General features: G+C 44.7%; 11 protein-coding genes across 11 annotated transcripts; 5 read left to right on the top strand and 6 right to left on the bottom strand.

The window, feature by feature from the left end:
* Window positions 1–50: 50 nt before the first annotated feature.
* On the top strand, window positions 51–1,494 carry PICMEDRAFT_16512 (hypothetical protein). Its single transcript, XM_019161231.1, has one exon. The coding sequence runs from the start codon at window positions 344–346 to the stop codon at window positions 1,091–1,093; it is 750 nt and encodes a 249-aa protein (XP_019017788.1). The 5' UTR covers window positions 51–343; the 3' UTR covers window positions 1,094–1,494.
* PICMEDRAFT_16513 (hypothetical protein) lies at window positions 1,287–2,464 on the bottom strand. The gene has a single exon (XM_019161232.1). It carries the CDS (start codon window positions 2,016–2,018, stop codon window positions 1,338–1,340), a length of 681 nt encoding a protein of 226 aa, XP_019017789.1. The 5' UTR covers window positions 2,019–2,464; the 3' UTR covers window positions 1,287–1,337.
* A 104-nt stretch (window positions 2,465–2,568) lies between these two features.
* On the top strand, window positions 2,569–5,398 carry PICMEDRAFT_16514 (hypothetical protein). Its single transcript, XM_019161233.1, has one exon. It carries the CDS (start codon window positions 3,046–3,048, stop codon window positions 5,269–5,271), a length of 2,226 nt encoding a protein of 741 aa, XP_019017790.1. The 5' UTR covers window positions 2,569–3,045; the 3' UTR covers window positions 5,272–5,398.
* PICMEDRAFT_52477 (hypothetical protein) lies at window positions 5,396–6,817 on the bottom strand (the record flags this gene model as incomplete). The annotated part of the gene is made up of 2 exons (XM_019163164.1): window positions 5,396–6,037; window positions 6,134–6,817. 2 exons carry the CDS (start codon window positions 6,815–6,817, stop codon window positions 5,396–5,398), a joined length of 1,326 nt encoding a protein of 441 aa, XP_019017791.1.
* Window positions 6,818–7,088: 271 nt separating this feature from the next.
* PICMEDRAFT_16515 (hypothetical protein) lies at window positions 7,089–10,491 on the top strand. The gene has a single exon (XM_019161234.1). The coding sequence runs from the start codon at window positions 7,207–7,209 to the stop codon at window positions 10,423–10,425; it is 3,219 nt and encodes a 1,072-aa protein (XP_019017792.1). The 5' UTR covers window positions 7,089–7,206; the 3' UTR covers window positions 10,426–10,491.
* A 154-nt stretch (window positions 10,492–10,645) lies between these two features.
* PICMEDRAFT_16516 (hypothetical protein) lies at window positions 10,646–12,605 on the top strand. The gene has a single exon (XM_019161235.1). The coding sequence runs from the start codon at window positions 10,713–10,715 to the stop codon at window positions 12,279–12,281; it is 1,569 nt and encodes a 522-aa protein (XP_019017793.1). The 5' UTR covers window positions 10,646–10,712; the 3' UTR covers window positions 12,282–12,605.
* Window positions 12,493–14,601, bottom strand: PICMEDRAFT_33343 (hypothetical protein; the record flags this gene model as incomplete). The annotated part of the gene is made up of 3 exons (XM_019162814.1): window positions 12,493–12,674; window positions 12,864–13,089; window positions 13,150–14,601. The coding sequence occupies 3 exons, from the start codon at window positions 14,599–14,601 to the stop codon at window positions 12,493–12,495; spliced, it is 1,860 nt and encodes a 619-aa protein (XP_019017794.1).
* Window positions 14,602–15,233: 632 nt separating this feature from the next.
* PICMEDRAFT_27875 (hypothetical protein) lies at window positions 15,234–15,561 on the bottom strand (the record flags this gene model as incomplete). Its single annotated transcript, XM_019162520.1, has 2 exons — window positions 15,234–15,392; window positions 15,520–15,561. Coding segments are annotated over 2 exons (201 nt in total), but the record flags the coding sequence as incomplete, so codon positions are not given.
* PICMEDRAFT_16518 (hypothetical protein) lies at window positions 15,530–18,686 on the bottom strand. Its single transcript, XM_019161236.1, has one exon. The coding sequence runs from the start codon at window positions 18,345–18,347 to the stop codon at window positions 15,915–15,917; it is 2,433 nt and encodes an 810-aa protein (XP_019017796.1). The 5' UTR covers window positions 18,348–18,686; the 3' UTR covers window positions 15,530–15,914.
* Window positions 18,687–18,862: 176 nt separating this feature from the next.
* On the bottom strand, window positions 18,863–22,971 carry PICMEDRAFT_16519 (hypothetical protein). Its single transcript, XM_019161237.1, has one exon. The coding sequence runs from the start codon at window positions 22,900–22,902 to the stop codon at window positions 18,919–18,921; it is 3,984 nt and encodes a 1,327-aa protein (XP_019017797.1). The 5' UTR covers window positions 22,903–22,971; the 3' UTR covers window positions 18,863–18,918.
* Window positions 22,972–23,250: 279 nt separating this feature from the next.
* On the top strand, window positions 23,251–24,232 carry PICMEDRAFT_16520 (hypothetical protein). The gene has a single exon (XM_019161238.1). It carries the CDS (start codon window positions 23,448–23,450, stop codon window positions 24,111–24,113), a length of 666 nt encoding a protein of 221 aa, XP_019017798.1. The 5' UTR covers window positions 23,251–23,447; the 3' UTR covers window positions 24,114–24,232.
* Window positions 24,233–24,347: the final 115 nt, after the last annotated feature.

Below are 24,347 nucleotides of genomic sequence, written 5' to 3' on the forward strand. Positions count from 1 at the left end.
ATTCATTTTTTTCAGCATGAGATGGAGAGATGAAACGTGGGGAAGTAAAGACTTGCCAGCAGAGGAGAACAAGAAGGAGTAATAGGCAATTCTGTCGCCTTAAAAGTATCCAAGCTGCCTGGTAAGTAATAATTTACTATGCCATTGTCTCTATCTGAGAGTGAGAGTGCTCGGCACAGACGCACTGATTTCCCACCTTCTCAGGTGTGGAGGGGGGGGTGGTGTTCCACAAATTAATTTTGCTGGTAATTGGCAGCCAAGTTGGAAGGAAGCAATGCGATAACGGAGATGTGTACCGTCCAATTGGTTACACACTACACATTGACCCCCGACTGAGCACACAATGTCCACAGCCCCCCGTCGTTCTAAGAGACTTGAAGCAATCAAGGATGAATTAGCTGTGAGCACCGAGAAACCACAGCCACTCAAGAGTGAGCCAGTCAAAAAGGCTGCTTCCAAAGGCAAAGTCGTCAAGAAGGAAAACAGCAAGGCAAACGGCAAGACAAAAGCAGGTAAAAAGGACACCAAGTCTGCTACAACAGAAAGTAAGGGCAAGTCCAGGTCTGTGAAGAAGGAGCCGATTGTCATTGAGGATGATGAGAAAGCCAAGGAGGAGGAAGATGAAGAAGCCAAGACGGAATTGGAGGAAGGAGACATTTTGCCAAAGAACCTTGAGTTGGAGACCCAGGACTCAAAGAAGATCAATTTACTGAAATATGCCAAGGATGCGCATATACTAGTTATCTTTGCATATCCAAAAGCGTCAACCCCAGGGTGTACTAGACAAGCACAAGGGTTCAGAGACGAGTACTCCAAATTGAACGGTGACTTGAAGGCTTCTGTTTTGGGGTTGAGTGCTGACAATGCTGCTGCGCAAACCAAGTTCAAGGAGAAGCAGAACTTGCCTTACGATCTTTTATGTGATCCTAGCAAGAAGCTGATTACTCTCCTCGGGTGTAAGAAGACACCTTCAGGTACGATCAGATCACATTTTATTTTCGTGGATGGTGTTTTGAAGGTAAAGAAGGTGAAGATCAGTCCCGAGGCAAGTTTCAAAGGCGCCCTGGAACAAGTCACCGAACTCTCCAAATGAGGAAAGAGGGTAACACCTTGTATCGATACTCGTACCGTTATTATTATTATTATTGTTGTTGAATGTAGAATTTAGAATGTATACTCTGATCGCCTAGTTTATTTAGCTCTAGAAGTTTTCAAATAATTACGCTGTACTTGTTTTTGTTTGGATGTGAGTTTTATTTGTTGTTTTGCTTTATATATATATAAAAGAGGGAAAGGTTGAAAAGAAAGTAGTACAGATGGATACCATGCAAATTTTCTTAACGGTTGGACTTGGCAACTCTCTCTAATTCATCCTTCTTCTTGATGGCGTAAGAAGTGGAGGAACCCTTAGCAGCGTTGACTAATTCTTCGGCCAAACATTCAGCAATGGTCTTGATGTTTCTGAAGGCAGCTTCTCTGGCACCGATGGTCAACAAAGCAATAGATTGGTTGACTCTTCTCAATGGGGAGACATCGACAGCTTGTCTTCTGACAGCACCGGCGGAACCGATTCTGGTGGTGTCTTCTCTAGCACCGGTGTTGACGATGGCGTCGACAATGACTTGTAATGGGTTTTGGTCGGTCAAGACGTGGATGATTTCCATAGCGTGCTTGATAATTCTGACGGCCTTTAACTTCTTACCGTTGTTTCTACCGTTCATCATCAAGGAGTTGGTCAATCTTTCGATGATTGGACATTGGGCCTTTCTGAATCTCTTGGTGGCGTATCTACCAGCAGTGTGGGAAACGAAGACTGGTTGTCTGACTTGGATGTAGTCGGTCAAAGAGATGTCCTTGACAACAATGTCTTCGAAGGTCCACTTGTTGAAAAGCTTGACCTCAGCGGAGCCCTCTTGGACGTCCTTTGGGATTGGGGTTGCTAATTCAACGTATTGAATTTCAACTGGTTCAGAAACAATTTCTTCTTCGAATTGTTGTTGTTCTTCGACGTCAGACATGATGGATATGGGTGGACCGGTGAATCTGTGGACTTGGACTAAAGGAAACGAAAGGGAGACAGAGCAGAGAGCAGAGTAGACGGAAAAGCCACTAATACGTTTTATCAAATCAACACATAACCGTCCGCTTTACTATGGCATGGTGACATTTTTTTTCACCCTCCTCCTTCCTCCATCGCCCGGCGCCCTCCCTCGCCTCGCTCAACCCTCCCAAATCACCAGTCACACCTTCCACATCCGGCACCCCGCGCACACACCTCACACAAATCTCCTGCCGCAAATAACCCTCTTTCGTCCAAATAGGCAACCAAGCGACAAACAGGGGTTACCCGGCCCGCGCATCCCCCGCGTGCGTCGCCGTTTGTGACGGGCTATCTGCGAAATTGCCCAACTGTCCCAAATAGGAAGGCGACGTGCAAACTGGGGTTACCCGGACACGCTACGCGCCAAGCCGCACAGAGAAAGGTGCTGACCAGAGACAGTTAAGAAGCGAAAGCCAAAGCCTGCGTTGCTTCACTCTTCGCCCTCTGGCCGCCCCTAATCGATGCCGTACGCAGCCATCTGACTGTCTCTTCTTGCTGCCGCAGCCCGAGACATGTCCATAGCTCTGCCAGGCGGGAGGCCTTCCCCCTACTGCAGCCACCCGCTGCCGCCTTTGCGCTGGCACACTGCTCAGCGGTCGATCGGCCCAGCCTGCCCTCTTTTGCCCTCTCGCGCGGGGCCCCGCTGACGTTTTCTCGGTGCGGAGTTCTTCTCCAGGCAAGGCGGCCGGCCGCGAACTCCGCAACAGCAGGCGCCGGGCCGCTTTCCCCACATTCCGATGGTCCTCGGTAGTCATGGCACAGCAGCAGAAGGATTCTTCGCCAGGCCGGGGCGGCTGGTCCTTGGAAGGAATATAAATAGAGTGTCCACGCTGGTTCTCTGCTGCTGCTGCTACGGCTGCTGTTGCTAGTGCTTCACTGTATGTCGCCAGGCTGTCTTGCACACGTAGCACCTTGTCCACAGACACCCCCCACCACACCACAAGATGCCGCTCACATTCGAAGGGGAGGGGTCCTTGCCCCGGCTCCCATTGCCCGAACTCCAGAGCTCCGCCATGCAGGCGTTGAGCGCCTTGAAACCGCTCTTGTCGGACTCAGCGTTTGAGGAGTTGGTCTCCAACGCAGAACAGTTTGTCACGTCGGACCGGTCCAAGGTCTTGCAGGCCCACTTGCGGCGGCTGGCAGAGACAAACGACAATTACTTGAACAGCGAGGGCATTTTCTCCACCACGTCGAACGTCTACGGTGACCTACGGGGCCAGACGTTGCCCCGGAACCCGTTCTTCATCTTGGAGGACGACCCGATGATCAACTTCGCTCCCAGCCAGGAGTACCGGGCAGCGGTGTTGACCACCTCGAGCTTGCGCTTCATCGTCGCGTTGAAGCAGGGCACGTTGAAGTCGGACTTGAACGCCCAGAACGGCCAGCGCTTGACGATGTCCTCGTACCACAACTTGTTTGGCACCACCGTCATACCCTCCAACAGCGGCGTGGGCTTGAAGAAGTCCGTCGACTCAAAACACGTCATCTTCCTGTCACGGGGCCAGTTCTACGCGTTGACCGTGCTCTCGGAAAACGACCAGATCTGGTTCTCCAAGCACGAGTTGTCTGCCATCATCAAAAACATCATCCACGACTCCGCGTGCGAGAAGTCCAAGTACAACGTGGGAACCTTCACCAGCGAGTCCAAGTCCACGTGGAAGATGGCCAGGTCTGCACTCGTGAGCAACAACCCGGAGCTAATGCATATGATCGATAGCGCCTTGTTTGTTGTCTCCCTAGACCACGAGGCCTTTGACGAGACTGTCGACGGGAACAAGATCCAGTTTGTCACCCACGGCACCTCTAAGATCGACGAAAAGGGCTTCCAGCTCGGGACCTGTGTGAACAGATACTACGATAAGATCAACCTCGTTGTTACTAAAAACGCAACTGCAGCCTGCATCTACCCGGCTTCGATCATTGATGGCACAACGGTTCTAAGGTTTATCAGTGATATCTACACAGACTCGGTTCTCCGTTTGGCCAGAATGATCAATGGTAAAAATTACACCCTATGGACAGAAATAAACACCGTCCCCATTAATAGCGAGATTGTCAAACCCAACTATGTGCATCTAAAGTTCCAGCTTACCAATGAAATATGCAACGGCTTGCATTTGGCCGAGTCCAGGTTGGCAGATATCATCAACCAGCACGAATACGTCTCTAAAAAAATTAATATGGGGAAGAGATGTATTCGTGAAAGAATGAAGCTCCCTACAGATTCATTTGTGCAGATTTGCATTCAAATCACCTACTACGCCTTGTACGGTAAGTGCCCTTCCACTTTTGAGCCTGTATCTACCCGCCGTTTCAGAGATGCCAGAACCGAACCTATTTGTATCCAGAACGACACAATGCTAGATCTCTGCCAAGCCTTTATTTCGCAAACAACAGATTCTGAAAAGTGGAAGTTGTTGCTAGAAGCTGTAAAAAAACATAAAGAGATGGCAAAGAATGCAAGCATGGGAATGGGCTTCGAAAGACACTTGAGTGCTTTAAGATCTGCCTTTATCCAAAGAAACACTCTCAACAAGCTCCATCAAGATTTGCCAAAGATTGATGATAATTCAATCCCACCTTTCATTTTCAACCCATCATTGGAGGCGTTGTACAAACCAGAATTGATTGCTGCTAACTGTGGCAATCCTGCATTGGATTATTTTGGTATAACGCCTTCCATTCCGGCTGGTTTTGGATTCGGATACATTATCAAGGATGATTACATTACCATTGTTGGCTCCTCTCAGTGGCGGCAGACCGGCAGATTCTTGGATACCCTTGAACGAGTTTTCTTGAACTTAAAACAAGTTTGGAAATCGGTCATTGCGAACAAATCGACCAGAGATGAGGAGCTTCAGAAGTATGTTCACTCCATACCCATGTCGATGATGACTTCTAACAACTCCACCTGGCTTCCATCCTTGATATCAAATGATTCTCCAACATCAAGAGCAGATGATTACATTCTCGGAGGCTACGACTATTTTGATGTGGAGCAGTTAAATGTAAGGTCCGACTTGGCCTCCAGGGTGCAAAGTCGTGCTATCAGCAGAGCAAGCAGTCAAGTTAATCTAGGAAAGAGTCCAAGTTTCAAGAACGTCAACAATGCACACACGGAGAAGCCTATTGCTGTTGGCCGGCTGCTAAGTTTGCAGAATGACCTTTAATCCTGTTTTATTTTTCTTTTCAATGTTTTTGCGTTCATTTCTCCAAACATATATATATATATATAGATACATATATATGATTACTTATTTATACACAAAGATGTAAAATCTTAAAACCCATTGATCACATAATATCGTGCTGGACCTGCTCTATCTCTCTGACCTTTTCATCGAGATCACTGAAGTCTATCGCCAATATTAGATTGGCAATGATCAAAAGCACACCTGTAATGAGAAAGCAGACCCATAGTAACTGGGCCTCGGCAAAATAACCTGTAAAATAGGGACTGATTGATCTGGCAATTTGCTTCCCTATATTGACCGAACCCATCACTTTGGACAAATCAGTTGGCTCAACAAGTGTAGTGAGAATAATCTGTCGAGGAACGACATCGAATGCCGTAGTCATCTGGTTTAGTAAATAGAAAAGAGAACCCAGGCTGAAATTGAAGCCCAGTATCGGTATCATCATGAAAAACAACCCACATGGAATTTGTGTCATCACAGATGACTTAATGGGACCAAATTGTTTGGCAAACCATGCCGATGGAATCGCTGACACTGACATGGCTATTCCAGAGAGGCCGAACAACGTACCCAAAAGTACAGCCGGTGTTTTATATCTTTCCTTGAAGTAGTAGACCACCCATGCATTTGTCATAAATCCATTTCCAAACGAATCTAGCATAAAGGGAACCATGAGTTTAAACAAGATGGATTGCGACTGCGGCGACAAACCCGTCAGCGTTTCATGTTCTATAGTAGCCTCAATCCTTAGTAAAGGTCGGCGTTCGTTGTTTTCGGCACTTCCAGCTGTTGGAAGTGCCGAATTTGCCGAGTCTTGTACTGGTTCTGTCGATACGTCCTCTATATTGGAATCCTGATCATGCTGTACAGCCATATAAGGTGGAACGTACGAAGGTTCGGCCTTGTACGAGACGAAAAGAAGCGAAACAAACTTCAAAAACGAGGTGAACACTAGAATGCAGAAAGTGTAGCGGTACGAGTCCACCACAGGAAGGAGCCTCTTGTGAGTGAAATAGTCGACGGAAAGCCCGGCCAGAAAGGAACCCAATGAAGCACCAATAGAACCCAGGGTCCAATGGATGGCATACACTTCTGGTCTGTGGTTTGGAGGAGTCAAGTTGGCCAACACCGTTTCTTCTATCGTTTTAAACGGGCCTGCATCATTTCCAGAGGGAGAAATGACACCGACGATCGCAGCAACAAGCAAGTAGCCAAAGTTCGATGTGCCTGTCGAGAAGATACCACTGGCCACCATCATCAAGAAGCTGCCCATAAGCATAATAAATCTGTTACCAATTTTGTTAGCATTCCATGTGAGCGCATATGAAATCACCGAGTCTCCAATCATTGTTAATGACATAAACAGACCGATGTTGACCTCTGAAATCCCAATTTCCTTGAGGTATAAAGTCAACACTTGGTTTGTCAACCCAAATGAGATCATGCGGATGAACACCGAAAACCATAGAAGCCTGATGTCCCTCGAGGACTGCTTCAAAGAAAGAAAAATGTGTGTCATTTTTCTGCCTGGAGTTGCTTCACCTTTGTGTTCTTGGTCCTGTATCGGTTTCCGACCCCGCCGAAGACCTTAGAGACAGCTAGCTGTCCGTGAAACTTCTTCAATCATGTCCGGGGAAGAAGACTTCGCTGACGTAAGCAGCCGTAGAACGGCATTTTTTTTTCAGACGGAGGAAATTTTATTTTATTGCTCCAGTAGTTTAACCGGTTTTATTCTCTCAATGTAGATGCAGATGAATTTTTCCTTCCGGTCTTGCATCAAGGGGTAGACCCGTTATTCTTTTACCTTTTGATCGGAAAAATAGATCTGGAGTACCCAATATACTCGCGTTTGCACATCATCAAAGGAGGCAGACGTAGAAGAAACCAGCTTGGATGCGCACTCCCAAGATGGTAGAAAAGAAAGGAGAGAACGTTCCCGGTGTCGATAAATCTACGAAAACAATTCATGAGAAAGAGTCATCACAGCATGAGGAGAAAACCACGTCATTAGGCGAGGATGAAAGCTTTACTAATTCCTCTAATTCTCCGCAGTCGCCGAGCGGCAGCAGTGAGCAGAGTGGCAATCACGAAGTTAAAAACAAATTGAACGGCAAGAGCAAGACTTCAAGATCCAAGAGATTCAAAAAGATTGCTTGCACAGAGTGTCGACAGCAGAAGGCCAAGTGCGATGCTAATGACAAGGCACCAGACTCATGTACCCGATGCATCAAACGAGGGATTCCATGTCGATTAGATTCCGATTTCAAAAGAACTTTCAAGAGAGCCAAAATTGATGAATTGGTGAAAGAGTACGAGATCATCAAGTCCAAGTTGCAGGTGAACTCGGAGCTAGTGAACCTTAAGGACTTCCGGAGTCAGTCAGGTTCCCCTAACTCTCACGGTGAGCACATACAAGGAGGTCACAGTATAAATACTGCCTCACACACCATACCAAACTTGAGTTTCGGCTTGACCACTGCAGCGTCACCACTTAATGGACAATCGCAATTTCTTCCTCCATTACAATCGCTTCAACGAGCGTCCAACTATTTGAACAACAATTTCAAAACTACTAATGGCTCTCCCTTGCCGGACCCTAACATATTTCATCCTTCGGCCAACAACAACATGATTACGAGCACTTCCCCTTCTATCCCAACTACAGCACAGCCGCTACACAGAAGCAACACCCTTCCTTTAAACAGGTCTACGAGTCCGCTGGCAATATCCAGTAGATCTCAATACAGTCCTCTGTCCCTCATGAATAGACCTCAATCGCCACTGAACCCAGACCTTAACATACCCTCTATTCATCCTCAAATTTCGCTAACTACATATGGACAGCCGCTCTCTTCAGCCCCCACCCCAAAGTTTGACAACATCGGCTCGAACAGTAGAATAAATAGCAGCTACAATCTAACAACACTAATCTCTGCTGCGAATGCGTCAAGTAAAAATGACCCAGTCACCAGTTTAGGCCCATCTGTTTGCTCTTCTAATAATGAGACTAGCAACTACTTGAACTGGAAAGTGCAAAATTGTGCTGTAAGTAAGCCTCAAATTAACCCTCCCATGCTTGAATGCACACCCAAGACATTGGGAGAAATGTCCTTAAATGAAGAACAAATAGTAGTGCTATTTAGCACGTTTGTGACTTATTACCACCCATTTTTACCTGTTGTCGATGTAAATAAAGGGATTGAACGAATTTATAAGCTTTGTCCTGTGCTTTTTTGGACAATAATGCTTACAGCACTAAGGGGACACCACAAACTTACGCCAACCATTTCGCAATCTGAGTGTCAATCACTTTATTTTACCCTATCTCCTATACTCAAATCTGTGTTAGCGGAGATAACGATTTCACCAATTACAAGATACACCCCAACAGAAGATGAAGAACCTATTTTGAATGCATCAAGCGTATACTCTGTTCAAGCATTTTTGATATATACGTTCTGGCCTCCATTGATCTCTTCATTGAGTGCTGACTCGAGTTGGAATACAGTAGGTATTGCAATCTACCAGGCCATGAGAATTGGACTACACTCTCCAGGTCATACCTCCGACAGCTTGAAGTCAACAAATAAGGATTTCATGACCGAACAGATCAGAACTTGGATAGGTTGTAACATTGTGTCACAAACGATCGGAACGGTTTTTGGTTTTCCAGCTTTTTTTCAACCGTACGCATCATTTTCTTTAACAGGAATTGAAGTCCCCAAAACCATGAAACAAATGTTGGAAATACAAACCTTTGAGGAGCAGGTTGAGAAGACGTTGAATAATAATGCTTTTGACCCTTTGCGCCTTAAGCATGCCTCCGAAAGATTACCAATGATTCAGCTATTAGAAAGCGAACTGAATCAGTTGGAATTGAGGCTTTCTGCTGATACCCAAAATCCGATGGACGACTTTAGAGTACTGCTGTTATATGCTGCTCGACTTCATTTACTGAGTTATAACTTTCTGGACAATGAGCAGATTGCAAGTTTTCAATTGAAAAGGGGCTATATCAAAACTTACAATGCTTCTTTGGCTCTTCTTCAACACTGTAAAGAGTCGCAGGGACGAGACGATACTTTTGTCAACAACTTACCTAGTGCTTGCATTTTGAGTATCTGGCAGGCATCGGTTATAATTGCAAGGTTGGTAAACTCTTGCTACAAATCTGTACTCGATGTAGGAGCAGGAAAAGAGTTGTACCAATCTGCAATTGCACTGGTGATGAAAGCATCTGTGATGAAACACGACCTTTCTTATAGATCTTGTGGTATCATGAAGTCGACATGGAACTTATTCAGGACTTTAGACGAGGACGAATCCGGCATCTTGAATGTTAATGTTAAATCCAGGATGGCCGCCAGTATATTTTTTGATTCCTTATGGATTCTTAGAGAAAAATGTGGTATGATAAGATTGAGACCCACCAAGGAAAAGAACAGCGTCAGTGACAGCGTGGATTCGGATAGTGAAGTAGAAGTGATTGACGAGGAAACGAGTGAAAATGAAAAGCTCGAAAATAAAGCAACAAAGGATTTGATTAGGGCTGACAAGGAGAGAAGATCAATGAGCAAAGACAGCACATCTTCTTTGAAGAAGAAGTCCAGCTATCACCCCGAATCAGCCGCAAGACGTATCATAAGTACCATTCCGTTGGATCCACAACCTATTGCAATTGCTGAAACGCCCCAGGATAGCAACAGCAGCAGCAAACAAAGTTCGCCATTTTTGTCAAATTACAGATCTCCAACCAATAACGAAACCTCGGTTAAAAAGATAATAAGTCCTCAAAGTTTAGCCAACGTGACTGCCTCCCAATATCACAGTTCTCCAGAAAGTCACGGCAAAGAACCAACCACTGTGATTGCCTCAAAAATTTCAAATCCTGTTGCAAAAAATAAAGACTTGCCGGCTACTCAAAATACTTCGCAAGATATTGCTAATATCGCGTCGAATGGAACAAAAGAACTGCAAGATAAAAGTCAGAGCAAGGACGAAGCAGTTAATCCTGGATCTTCGATTTTGCTTGATTCGTGGGATATCGGCAATGAGTTTGATTCTGCAATGCTCTTCAAGGACATTGAATCGGTTATGGATGAATTTGGCTTTCATGCAGACTATTAACACGTTACCTGTAAAATTCTTTAGTCATCTGTAATAATTAGACTGTACATTAAACTAACACACTAACGTGGGGAGGGCCATCTGAACCACAATAATCATCAACTCCGTGCACCAGGAACAACGGCTTTGTTCATTTCTTCAGCATGAAATTTTTTTCCACTCGTTGCGGGAGAGGAAGGCACAATACAATATGGAGGCACTGTCGTCACAAAAGAACGATCATCAATAGCTCAGACCATATAACTCGGTTACCTCTGACTATACTAAGTATACAGACACGAAAAGGTATGCCTGCAGAACTACAAGACGCTGTTCCAGACATCGTTATCGGTGGGGATCAACCATATGATGACGTACAATATGAAAGTGAGAATGAAGCAGAAGCCAACGAAGATGTGAAGACTGAGAAGAAAGTGAGTTTTGCAGAACTCGACGAAGAGTCTGGTGAAACGGAGGAAGCAATAAGACAAAGAGAGTTTGAAGAAGGTGGAGGATTGCCAGAGCAGACTGCTAATCCAGATATCACCACTTTGACTCCAATCTCTCCGGAAATTATTAACAGACAGGCAACCATCAACATTGGTACTATTGGTCATGTTGCCCACGGTAAATCTACTGTTGTCAGAGCAATTTCTGGTGTCCAAACTGTTAGATTCAAGAACGAATTAGAAAGAAATATCACCATTAAGCTAGGTTATGCAAATGCTAAGATTTACAAGTGTGATAACCCAGAATGTCCTGAACCTGACTGTTACCGTTCCTACAAGAGTGATAAAGAAATTCATCCAAAGTGTCAACGTGAAGGTTGTTCAGGTAGATATAATTTGATCAGACATGTTTCATTTGTGGATTGTCCAGGTCACGATATCTTGATGAGTACTATGTTGTCAGGTGCAGCTGTCATGGATGCTGCATTGTTGTTGATCGCAGGTAACGAGCCTTGTCCTCAACCTCAAACTTCTGAACATTTAGCTGCCATTGAAATTATGAAGTTAAAGCATGTCATTATTCTACAAAACAAGGTCGATTTGATGAAAAAGGAAGCTGCAATCGAACACGAAAAATCTATTTTAAAGTTTATCAAAGGTACTATTGCCGACGGTGCTCCAATCATTCCAATATCTGCACAATTAAAGTATAATATCGATGCCGTTAACATGTGTATGGCAAAGTCGATTCCAATTCCAATGAGAGATTTTTCGGCCCAACCAAGATTGATGGTCATTAGATCTTTCGATGTTAACAAGCCTGGTGCTGAAATCCAAGATTTGAAGGGTGGTGTTGCCGGTGGTTCCATCTTAACTGGTGTGTTTAGAATTGGTGATGAAATTGAAATTAGACCAGGTATTGTTACTAAGGATGATAATGGTAAAATTCAGTGTAAGTCCATTTTCTCCAGTATCATCTCCTTATTTGCAGAAAACAACGATTTGAAATTTGCAGTTCCAGGTGGTTTGATTGGTGTTGGTACTAAGGTTGATCCAACTCTTTGTAGAGCAGACAGACTTGTTGGTCAAGTGGTCGGCTCTAAGGGTAACCTACCTTCCGTGTTTACTGATATCGAAGTCAACTATTTCTTATTGAGAAGATTGTTGGGTGTCAAGACTGATGATCAAAAGAAGGTCAAGGTTAGAAACTTAGAAGTAGACGATGTGTTGATGGTTAATATTGGTTCAACTGCCACCGGTGCTAGAGTGGTGGCCGTCAAGGCAGATATGGCTAGATTGACCTTGACCTCACCTGCATGTACAGAAATCAATGAGAAGATTGCATTGTCCAGACGTATTGACAAACATTTCAGATTGATCGGATGGGCTACTATCAAGAAGGGTACTACGATTGATCCTATCAATTAATCAAACTGATATAAATTTGCGTTTTCATTAATGGAGAGAAAACGTATGTATTAAATTAATTCTTTTCTTGATATAAAGTAATTTTTCACTTGTTAAGATATCTCCAGTGTAAATTCCCCTACTCCTGCTACGTATTTTTATTACTCAGTTTGCTATAGCAACTAATTATCAAACAGTATATAGTATAAGCATAAACTAGTCAAATATTTTATTACAATGAGTAATAGTACTCTGTAAATTGGTCAGAAGCAAGAAATTTAGCTCGAGAGTCTGTCTCCATCATTCTATAAACCATAATTCGAATTTCTTCATAAAGCAAACAAACTTCTTCGAGAAATTTTAGTTTCGGCCCAAAAAGAACTTCGGTTGGTGAAGCTGGAGGAATTTCAAGACCTTTTGCATGTCTCAAATTCAAAGTCAACCCAGGTATTGGTTTCAACGGATTGATATCTCCCTCAGATAGGCTTGAATTCGAAGAGCTTTTCTCTGAAGCAACATCATCCATAGATAAAAGAACTTTCTCATTCGACTCTGCTTCTGAATCATCAATTGAAGTTTGAAATATTTCCGAATTAATCCGACTTTTCAGCTCTGAAATATTCATGGAAGGCGAACTGAACTCTCCGTTATTTTGAATCAAGTGCTTGACCTCAAAGCGCAATTTTGAATCAATGTTTATCTCGCTTGGGGCATCTTCTGAAATATACATCGCAAAAATAGTGTAAACTTTAGAAAGGCAGTATTCGGACAATTTGTTGATAGCTGTGTAAATGGTCAATTTTTTGTGTTGCAAAGCACTGACTTGGTACTGTGCAAGATCTGCATCTTTGAAAAGATCAACTGTTTCCAATTGCTTGACTAATTTTACTTTTTCTCTATCTTTCAAGGAGAGCATCTTTCTCAAAATAGTGATTTTTTTTTGAAAATCCACAATATCATCATAAACTCTCAGATTCTCAATGCAAACATTATCCGACATAAATGATCTAAACAAGTATTTGAGAGCTGGATCTTTCAAGACTCTGCTCAGTGAAATTGTGCTAGGGGAGGCTAATTCCACACCTTGTATTCCGGATTCAGAGGACGAAGCAGAATGTGTCCCCCTTCTAGTCTCTGGAGGGTTCCATTTAACAATTTGGTATCCCAACTCAGTCAAGGAATATATGTAATCTCTAGATGGAATAAAACCGAACAGATTGCTTTCATCGAAAGATTCACACTTTATGAGTTTCAATTTTATGAAAACAGTTGCAACTTTCAAGGCCTCCTGATAAAACATAACGTCTGTGCAGTCAAGAATACATTGGATCAGTGCTTTTCCGGAAAAGCAGTTATTGATAGTTTTTTTGTTAGAGTTAAGTGTTATCGATTTTTTCCGAGAGAATCTCAATCCCTTGTTGGACACATAGTACTGAACATGAGAATCTGAATCCGGATTTGTGAAAAATCTGTGATAAAACGGAGAACACACAGCTTTTACTGGCTGATCTTCATCCCCGTAGTTGTCACACTCTTTCAACACCTCTACCTGCTCCTGTTGTCTCTGTTTTAAATACTCAAAAAATGCCACATCGCTTTCGAGAGGATTGACTCTGTTATCTCCCTCACATGAGCCGTATATGTGGTCGTTAGTTCTTAATTCCGCTTTTAAAAGAGAGCCAAGGTCAGAAATGGGATCAGGTCCATTTTTTGAGGACCATACATTCATACTCGGTCCCATAAGCTGGATGAATAACAACTTGTCAGAATTCTCACTATGAATTATAGAATCTGTTGTGGAATGCCTTTCAAACTCAATTAACTGCATCGAATTGAAGCTAGATTTCAGTATTTGTGGTAGCTTTATGCTGCTGATGTTGGGAATACCCATTTTCAAGCAGAATTGGTGTAGTATCGCCACTCCTTTCGGAGTTGGCTGCAGTATCTGCCTTTCATTTGTCAGCTTTTTACACGTCCGGTCATCTGGACAGTGAAGGAGTTTAGCAGTGTAGAATATCTGTAGTAGTTCAAATGCAAACTTAGTATTGATCTCATACGACAGTTTGGTCAATGTGAGATTATACTGCAAGTCAATTTCCAGGTTGGACATAACATGAACTGCTCGTTCCACACTGAAAGAATAGGCTTGTGTTTTTTTCATTGTTAACTTTAGCAATGCTGAAGAGACATTCTTTGCTGCAGCCTTTAGATCCAAGCAACATAAAAGCGCAGCGTATATGCTCTTCAAGTCATGGTGGTACACCTTTCCTGCAGGTGTCCTGGTCAACGTCTTCAAGGAGACTTGACTGCTTGGCTTTTGTTTTGTGTTATCAGTTTTCATGCTGAAAAACCTATCCTTGAGCTAAGCTACCTCGAGACTAGATATGGTCTTCCTTCTGCGGATACCCTGCAGTAAGCCGAAGCGTGATAACAGGGAGAAGCTGGAATGCTTTTTCTACTTAGCAAAGGATCAAAGCTATGTATTTCCATAAACTCATCTCTTAATCTCTTCAAACAAACCCCTTCTCGCATCGCAATGGCTACCTGACATTTTCCTGTTCCTGACGGTTTGCAAATGGCCTAGTCGCTGCCTGAAGCATGTCTGCAGGTACATCAACATGAAACAAGCTGCATAATTGCGATTTGACTAAATTTCAGATACTGGAGTTTTTGTCTCCGAAACAAACGCATTACCACGCCTTGTTTCAGATTCCGTCTGTGAGGGAAATCCGTGTTTGCAGCGTGCTCCCGAATGATTGGTGAAAACAAGTTGGTTTATAACTCCATATTATGACTACATGGTTATGAATTGTTTCATTATATTAAATTATATACATTTGAGGTAGAAAGGTCGATAGAACAGCGTTATAGGTTTTTCTTAAGGTTTTCCATGTTGATCATGTGTCTCGCCATCATTTTTGCTCTGAGTTCTGCAAAATTGCCTGGCTTTCCCATGTTACTGTACTCGATGTCTTCCGATCTGATGATGGAACCAACACTCATGAACATACCGAAGAAACCGGCAGATCCGAGAATGTATTGTCCCAAGGTGTTGACGACACCGTTAGGAGCACCATTCTTCAGGATGGCGTAACCTCCGAAAACTAATCCTGATACTGCACCAACTGTACTCTGTAGAATGTAAAACGCTTGCAAGGCATGGCAGCATTTGCATGAACCAGTGTTAGTATTGGGTTCGTCCGGACTTATTTAAATAAAAATCACGGTGACATGAAAATCTAACCTAAATGATACTTACTCCCATCAAGAAGCCCATCTTCAACTTGTCAAAGAGAGATGGTTGCTGGTATTGCACTTGCACTTGTTGGACTGGTGGCATACTGTGATTTGCGTGGATATGCTTGACAGGGAAGAACTATAGTTTGACGCAGGAATGGGGAAGGGCCAGTTGCCGTACATGCTAATATCCCACCCCACCCATTTACATATTCCTCACGACTTCCTCCCTCAGTGAAAAAAAAAAAACGCTCTCGCGGAAAGAAATGACTTAAGTCTAGTCTACTGAGTTCGTTCTTGTACAAGTGCATGTTTAGGGTAATGCTTGATAATCGTTATAAACGGTTCAATGTTTCTGTTCAAAATATGTTCTATATATAAAAATCCGGGGTGAGTTTTTGTAGGTGCTGTGTTAGCTTAGTATTGCCATCCGGACCACGCATTCTGCTGCTGTTGTGGGTGAGATGAAGTCTGCTGAGGTTGCAGTTGTGAAGTTGGCGGCTGCTGCTGCGGTTGTTGTTGATGAAGTGATGGCCACCCACCACCAGTTTGTTGTGACATAAACATGCCTTGGTTTTGAAATTGAGGCGATTGTCCCATAGTTCCCTGCTGACCATACACTATTTGAGGTGGCCGGTTGTAGCCTTGGACGTTGGAGACATTCATTTTATTAATGTTAGGAGACGCCATACCGTTCAAGCTGTTAAGACCATTCATGCTATTCATACTTCCCAACTGATGCATCTGAGTGATCTGGTTCAGCTGGTTCACTTGAGACATACTCTTCATTCCGTTCAAGTTGTATGAGTTCCCGTAGCCTGTGTTCACTGCTGCCAGCCCGTTTGCGTTCATATTGGCCATGCCATTCAGCGGATTCAGTTGCATCAGGTTGTCACCCTCTGAGGCAGATAAATACTGTTGCTTTTGGTGCTCATTCAACACCGGCTTCGGAGGCAATGCTGGGTTCGACTGTGTAGTCGCAGGAGTTGCTGCCCTTGAGCTCTTTATGGCTCGTGGCGGCGGCGGTGGCGGTGGAATAGGAGGTGGTGAGGCAGAACTACCTGCTCTTGATCGTGAACGTGGTGGAACAGGAGGCTGGAAGGTATTGTTTACACCCATTCCTGCCGCCAAACTGGATATCATTGGACTGGAACCAGAGGCCCCGTTTTGAGGAACCATCCCAAAATAATCCGTCTGCTGTCGATCTGGTGATTGGACCTTTGCTTGACTTGCATTTGGCAGTGGTGGTTGCATCTGCAATTGAGGTGTATTGTAGGAGCTCTGAGGGACAGGCGGAGTTTCTTTCATAGGAGACATTATTGGAAGCTGATCAGTAGATGGAGATGAGACAGCAGGTACAGCAGACAAGGCGCTTATGTTTGGGTATGTAGAATCGAAAGGGCCAGCATTGAAGTTGAAAGTTTGATCGAATTGTTGAAGAAAATGTTCCTTCATTGATTTAGAGGCACTACCTGTTAAATTAGGTTTCAGAGGTTCATCTGCAGTATTCCGGGTGGCCTTCTGTGTTATGTTTTTGAATGTGTCCATTTGAACGTCCTTTAACACTTCCTCTTCGTTTTCAGTTGGTTGTGGTTTCAGCGGCTGTTGCTGTAATTGAGATTGCGTTTGAGATTGGCTTACAGCCTCAGGGGTGCCGGTGCTTTCAGCTTTAAGTCTGTCAAGTAACTGGTCCATTGGCAATGAAAAATCAAGTACATGTTGCTGTGCCAGATGCATCATCATTGGTATTTCTGGTTGTGGCTGCGGTCCTGGTTCACCGGATTGAGGTGGGGGCGAAAAGCTAACAACCTCTGAAAACTTGACTTTCTTATGTGACTTTGTAGATGATGACGTATGCTTGAGAGAGGGTCTCTCTCCAGTTAAAATAAATTCGGTGAATGAATCGATATCAAGTTTCTTTTTCGGTTCTTCTGGAGCAGCCAATACAGGGGTGTCACTGCTAGACGCTGTGGACCGGTCCTTCCTTTTTCTAGACAAAATTGAAATTGGCCTTGGCACAGGAGCAGGCACCTTTATTAAAGATCGTGCCAATGGTTCACCCAAAAGGGCATGCGCAAGAAGTCTCATTAATGCAAAAAATTGTCCAATGTTCAATGAGTTCGACCACTTAGTAAACACCATTTTCATTCGTTCCTTTATCTGCTGCGGTATTCTAAAGTTTTGCATGAAAAGGAAGACGTCCTCTAAAGTGACAGTCTTGTTGGTAATTTTTCTTTCCTGAATATTTTCGTACCACCTCAAGTATGTCTTCAGTTCCTTCTGGGACATGTCATTTAGCGCCAAAGATAAGGGTATAGAGCTATCATTGTCTGCGATAATCGTGTCGGTACTGCTTGAGTGCGTAGGATTTTCCATGATCTTTTTCAAAGGCGAACTAGAATCATTTGCTCCTTTGGATGCTCCCAGCTTTATCGTATCTATAGTATCATCGCTATGAGATTTGGTAGTGCTGATGTTCAGTTTGTTGAAAACATTCGATAGCGAGCTGTCAGAGTGTACTGCGTTGTTGTGTTGAAGATAACCGCCGGAAGGAGGCTGTGCCTGAGTATTGGTAGCAGACGATTGAGGGTAATGAGTGAGTCCTTGCTGCTGTGGCTGTGGCTGCTGAGGTTGGGGATGCGATTGCGATTGCGATTGCGATTGCGGTTGTGTGTAGTGTAGTGACATAGGATCTGTTGGCAACGCCGAAGCACTGTGCGGTTGTGGTGACTGGCCCAATTGGCTGTTGAAGAAAGCATCAAAATGGTCTATCGGAGCCGTGTCAGCTGCCACAGACCCGGTGGCATTCTGCACGCCTGGAATGTGGTTCCAGTTGAAGTTAGTTGCCATTTTTGCGGTGCTGTGTTTATCTTCTGTCTTGTTCTTAGGAATAATAATATGCGAGATTAGAAATAGGTGAGGCGCTGAGTAGCAAGTAAGTTTCTCTCATGTGCCATCAAGCGAAAACGGGACTGGAGGAAAGGTCTGCTCTTAAAGAAAGAATGGTAGCAGATAATCAACAGGGCAGCTAAACGAAGCTTATTTGGTAATCTGTTGGATAAGTAGTGTCTAAACAATGCTGCTAATGTTATCTGAAAGTCAGCAATTCACAGTGCAAAGTGTCCAGCTTTGCCAAGTGTTCTCTGGATGTGTCTTTAACGCTGCGCTATGATGGAGAATCTACCAGACTCTTTTCCTTGAGGTCTAGATAACACAGAGCATTCCTTCTTCCCGGCAACACGCTAGTGGCCTACAATGAGCGCTCTGCGGAGGCTGTCAGTCCTTCTCAGGGCGTTTTCTGAAAGGCGAGCAGGTATCGGCGTACTGCGACAGCGACCCTGTTGCAGCGGCAACATGATTATATCGTACTAGGTTATATTATACTATGATACTATACAGGGAGGGCGTTCTATATACATGCTCAGCTGTTCTGAATCTCGACAAGTTCGTTTTCGGTGAAATGGTGCATCATGCTGTTAATTATCAGCTTGTGCTCGGGTACTCTCTCCTCGGCTGGTGGTGCCGGAACAGCGCCTGTTTCCAGCCGAGGTTTGCGGCGTTTGGGTGGCTGGGCCTTTTTCGACGTGGATTCAACGACGTTTGCGCCCAGGACGTCGAGGTACTGTGCCACATGTGTATCAGGGGCCATGACTCCCACTTCAGAAGCAGCAGCTGCGGTCTTTTTCTTTCTGCCTTTTCTCTTGAGTTTCTTGTTTTTTTCCTTTTCTTTCTCCTTCTCGGACAACTCCTCGAGTACTACGCCTGCGTTGAGGAGCTCGGACGAGCTACTTGTTGGGTCGAATAGGCCATCACACGCAACGTCATCGGTCTTTTTATCCTCGCTCGCCAGGCGCTTGCCGAACTTTTCTAGCTGCAAGTGATCGAGTGAGTTAAACAGCTTCTTCTTCTTCTTTTTGAACTCAACTTCGTCCTTACAGATTTGTAGCTGGAGCCAGTGGAGCTTGGTCGACATGTCCATACGCTTGTCTAGCTCTTCAACGGGTCTATGAACCTTGGAGCCAACTTCAAAATGCTTGTTCAGCAGCAATTTGTCGTCCAAACTGTCCAACATCTCCTGAATACCCTCTTTCTTGAGTAGTTCATAAATGTCAAGACTTTCACCATGTGGGATAGGATGAGGGTTTGAAGGCGTAATGCAGTCGAAGTCTACCTCTTTCCGAAGCACAAAATCTATGTCAACACATGAGAAGAACGCACAACTTTGCGGAATATTTTCAATTCCAAGCTGGAAGGAAAACATCGCTCTAGTCCATAGATTGGCTATTTGCAACAACATCGCACACTTGTATTTATCTTCCTCTTTTGTCATGTATCGCACTTCATCGTGAACGGTAATTGCCAGCCTAGCCTCAACACCGTAAAGCTTGCAAAGATGCTCCATGGATATCAACAATAGGTGCAAATAGTCAACGCCGGATGATTGAATTGCCCAATTAATACGAGATGGCAAAAACGAGTTAGAGTTCAAGTTAGTTCTTTTCAAAGCGGCGGTGATACCAGCTCCAAGAACAGGGGTCTTAGGGTTGTCCTGCTCGGCGATGCTTTCTAATCTGTTAAAGACTGCACTTTCTGAGCCTCCATACCACATCTTCAATCTTTCATCGTTATCGTCTTTAAACTTGACGACGCCTGTTTTACCTTTAGTTTCAGCATATAAAGTTTTCGCAACTTCTGTGGCCTTTTCATCTGTAATAGCAGGATTGAATTTTTTTAACAAAGACGTTGCGAATTTGACACCTGCACCGTAAATCCTACCATAATTGAAAACCTTAGCTTCATTACGTGAAATGCCGAGAATTTTTGCTGTCTTCGAGTGTAGATCAGTACCCGCATTTTTGGTTCCCTCAAGAGTCATCCAGCCCAAGGCCGTACCGCCATGTAAGCGGAAAACAGAATCACCGACCAAGGACGCAATCCAAAGTTCTTCACTGTCAACATCGGCACCCACAAAGCAATATCCCGGAGGCGCTTGTACAAGAGATTTGAGCTCTGAACCGAGTCTTGTTTTTTTCGCATTTGAAGCAGTGAGCCAAGTTTTCTCAACTGCACGACGAGTAATTGTACCCATAGGGATAATTTGTGGAATAATGAATCCGAGTTCTTTAGTTATTCTTTCCTTTTCCTTTCCCTTCGTCTCGGACCTGGTTTTTTTTGGCTTTAAATTACTTTCTTGCTTTTGTAGATTTGATTCGTATACCACAAATTGGTTCATAATACGCTCCCTGCTCGACACCCAGTAACTGTTTTTCACATTCATTTCAAAGGCATCCTTAGCTAACTGATGTGAGGATGATAATATCCCCTCTTCATAGTACCGCAAGAATGGTTTGGTTATTAGCGATGTCACTCTTGCATCTGCTCCATTTTCGTGTGGGATTTTGAATAGTGTTTTCTTGCTTTCTAGTAGATGTGCAAGGTTGGCCCTCACAACAGGATCCGATTCGGCAAACTCAGGCTCGTTACTCTCAGAAGTGGATTCGGCATCTTCCAATTCTTTTTTGCCCTTTTCACTTGCAGAACTGCTCTTGGCCTTCTTCTTGTTCTTCTCTCTTGTAGTGGACTGAGCGTCAACTTCATCACCATTTTGTTTCTGTTTTGAAACACTTTTTTTACGTCTCGTCTTCCTCGCAGAACTGAGTTCAGATCCCTTCTCTACCTCAAGTAGTTCTTGCGGATCCACTTGAATATACTTCATATTTTTGAACTTTTCTATCTCATCATGGTCTACAATAAAACACCACCCTTTGTAGTCGGTCCAAAAAATTGGTTTTTTTTCCCAAAGTATATTCAACAACAAAGGAGAACATCTCGATTTGACTGTCAGAGTGAGCTCGTTTTTCACAATCAGTTTCTTGTACCATTCAGGGTATCCAGGTAGCTTTTGATTCTTATACGGTATACCTGCTTTTGTCAACTTGACCGGCTTAATTGTCCAATCAAGTTGAGAAAGCCAAGGATTGCCAGCCCATGGGGGTTGGATATCATCTGCACCTTCCTTGAGCTTAACAGTTTCTTCACAAATTGTGTGTATTTTGTCCTCCACCTCTACTCTTGAAGCTTGGTACATATCTTCGCAGCGATGGATATAATCCTCCCAGTCTGTTGAAGTAGGAAGAAAAGATGAGTTGATGTGTTTCAGAGCTGCGAAACTGACCGGGTGAGGAACGACTTTGCGAAACATCGGATACACCTTGTGCAAAACATGGTAAGTTGCAAGGACATCGTCGGCACAGTACGTCATCAATTCTTGGAAAAGGTCTCTGATTTCGTTCACATCAGTGGTAGCAAAATGGTCCCGAAGCTGCTTTTCCATCTTGATTCCACAATAGAATTCTGCCACATCGCTTAACTTGTTCATACTACTATTTTTCATCCACGGATCTTCTCGGAGTGCGTTGCTGATTTCGTTGTCGTCATCCACTGACTCCTCGTCAAGGACCAAGTTGGACATGGTGTATTTCAAGTCTTCATTCTGGATCATGTCCCTAAAGTCTTCTAGCGTTTTCTCCTGCGTCTTGATTTTCTCCTTCATATTCTTTTTGTACTTCATCCAAGTCCCCCGTTGTCTGGAACACATGCCGCTCACCGACACATGCAGCGACATGGTGTCGAGGAAGAACGCCTTAGAGAGATTGACATCGTATTCTTCGAGTACCCGGGCACGGTCAAACGAAACGTTGTGACCGACTACTACGCATTCTCTCTTATCGGTGGCCAGAGGTATCAAATGGCTGTTTTTGTCGCTATCACCCGTCAAGTACGGCGAGCACCAGGAATACCATGCCAAGGGTGACAGACATGTCGCCATCACCGGGTACGGGGACTGCTTGTACATGACTTCGCAGTCAAACACCAGCTCCGCCTCTAGCGGATATGCAACGCTTTTTGGCGGTTCGTTAAGCGCATAGCGTGTCCATCCCGACTGGAAGACCCATTTTTCGGGCTTCGGGAGCGGAGTTAGGCCGATCTTGCATAGCTCCTCCACCAAGCCGATGTATTTCTCCGCACTATTGTACCCAAGGTTGAGGAAGTGGTGGTTGATGTTGTCGCCCTGCAACTGCGGCAGCCGGAAGTTGATCTCTGGGCTCACCGAGCACGGTTTGCCTAGCAACTCGTTATCTTCTAGATACTTCAGCGAGATCTTGGTCAAGTTTCGGGACGGTCCTGGAAGCGTTGGGGCCGGGAAAATCTGTTTGTGTAGCTCCGCTGATAGATGCTGGATGCCGCACGCGTTTCTGTTCACCTGAGTGTCTTCTGCCGCCACCTCCTTGTCTGCCGATGGACTTCTGTCCACTGCCCTGCTACTCAACAGCCTGCACCATCGTAACGGCGTTTGCTGTCTTCCTGACGCTCTCAGTGCCAGTCTGCTGCGCCTGATGAACATGTACCGTCAGTGATTCTCGATGGCTTTGATGCTTTAGACAAGTCGATGTTCGGCTGACAGCTCTTAAACTTTTCTCTTTTTATCTTCTTCATCTTCTCTGTATCTCAGGACTACCTGGAAACATGTTGCGTAACAAGAGGGCAGGAAAAAAATCCCAAAAGGGAAACTACGGCCGTGATGCTTACGTACGTTACGGTGCACGGGTGCGGGAAGAGGCAGCTCTCTCTCTTCTGGCCTGCTTTCTCTCCCGCAGTGGCTGCTTCTGGTGACTGGCTGGGTATTTGGATATCGATAGCAGCAGACAGCCAAGGAAGAGACGGTCACTGGCGGGGTGTCGAGCAAAGGATTGGGGCTGCGAGCTATTCAGCAACCAACGCAAAGATGTCTTCTACAAGAGCACTCACAGATGAGCAGGTATGTGGTCCCCCCAGTTGGGCTGCGGTCGGTTGTGACGGTGACGTCGGGTGCAGCAGAGCCGACCAAGAACCAGATACTAACAATAACGAGGGAACACGCGTGTGCTGCGAGTGCCGTGGTGTCAAATGATGCAGGTTCAGGGCGAATTGAAGAAGATGGAGTCCTTCATAACGAAGGAAGCCGAGGAAAAGGCGAAGGAGATCCAATTAAAGGCGGACGAGGAGTATGAGATCGAGAAAGCGTCCATTGTGCGTTCCGAAATCAATGCAATTGACGCCGCCTACCAGGACAAGTTCAAGAAGGCGTCGCTCGCACAGCAGATCACGAAATCGACGATCGCCAACAAGACGAGATTGAAGGTGTTGGCCACCAGAGAGGAAGCGCTTGAGACGATTTTCGGTGCCACCCAGGACGAGTTGAAGAAGATAGCCGGCAACAAGGACAAATACAAGAAGCTTCTCATAGGCCTCATTGAGGAGGGCCTCTACTCGTTGATGGAGCCCTCCGTGGTGATCAAGGTGAGAAAGACAGACGTTGCTGTTGTCAAGGACGCTGCCAAGACCGCTGTCGACAACTTCTCCAAACAGGCCGGCTTCAGCGTCGACTTCCAGGTCGACGAGTCCAACTTCTTGGACAAGGACGTGGCCGGTGGTATCATTGTCGTCAACGGATCGGGCAAGATCTCCGTTAACAACACCCTTGACGAGAGATTGAAGCTTCTCTCGGAATCGGCTTTGCCAGCCATCAGATTGGAGATTTTCGGTCCTTCGAAGACAAGAAAGTTCTTCGACTGAGGAGCAAACTAGAGCAAGAAACCTTGTTCCCCCCTTTCCCACTAACACATCATCCATCCACCGTATCGATTGTATAATCTAAAATGTCTCTGTAAAGAAATACAGCTGTTATCGTACACTTTAGCAGGCTTTCGGGCGTGGAAGTCTCCATGGGGCCTATGCACGCTGTCTCGCTCTCTTTATCAAAATGGTTCTTTTTTTCTCCTTTCTGATCCATTTTTTTTGCCGGCCTGC

The sequence above is a fragment of the Pichia membranifaciens genome (assembly GCF_001661235.1).
Source record: "Pichia membranifaciens NRRL Y-2026 unplaced genomic scaffold PICMEscaffold_3, whole genome shotgun sequence".
Taxonomy (NCBI): Eukaryota; Fungi; Ascomycota; class Pichiomycetes; order Pichiales; family Pichiaceae; genus Pichia; species Pichia membranifaciens.

Coding starts and splice junctions, on each gene's coding strand:
- PICMEDRAFT_16515 (XM_019161234.1), top strand. CDS start 7,207: ATGGTAGAAAAGAAAGGAGAGAACGTTCCCGGTGTCGATAAATCTACG.
- PICMEDRAFT_16518 (XM_019161236.1), bottom strand. CDS start 18,347: ATGGCAACTAACTTCAACTGGAACCACATTCCAGGCGTGCAGAATGCC.
- PICMEDRAFT_16513 (XM_019161232.1), bottom strand. CDS start 2,018: ATGTCTGACGTCGAAGAACAACAACAATTCGAAGAAGAAATTGTTTCT.
- PICMEDRAFT_16514 (XM_019161233.1), top strand. CDS start 3,046: ATGCCGCTCACATTCGAAGGGGAGGGGTCCTTGCCCCGGCTCCCATTG.
- PICMEDRAFT_16516 (XM_019161235.1), top strand. CDS start 10,713: ATGCCTGCAGAACTACAAGACGCTGTTCCAGACATCGTTATCGGTGGG.
- PICMEDRAFT_16512 (XM_019161231.1), top strand. CDS start 344: ATGTCCACAGCCCCCCGTCGTTCTAAGAGACTTGAAGCAATCAAGGAT.
- PICMEDRAFT_16519 (XM_019161237.1), bottom strand. CDS start 22,902: ATGTTCATCAGGCGCAGCAGACTGGCACTGAGAGCGTCAGGAAGACAG.
- PICMEDRAFT_16520 (XM_019161238.1), top strand. CDS start 23,448: ATGCAGGTTCAGGGCGAATTGAAGAAGATGGAGTCCTTCATAACGAAG.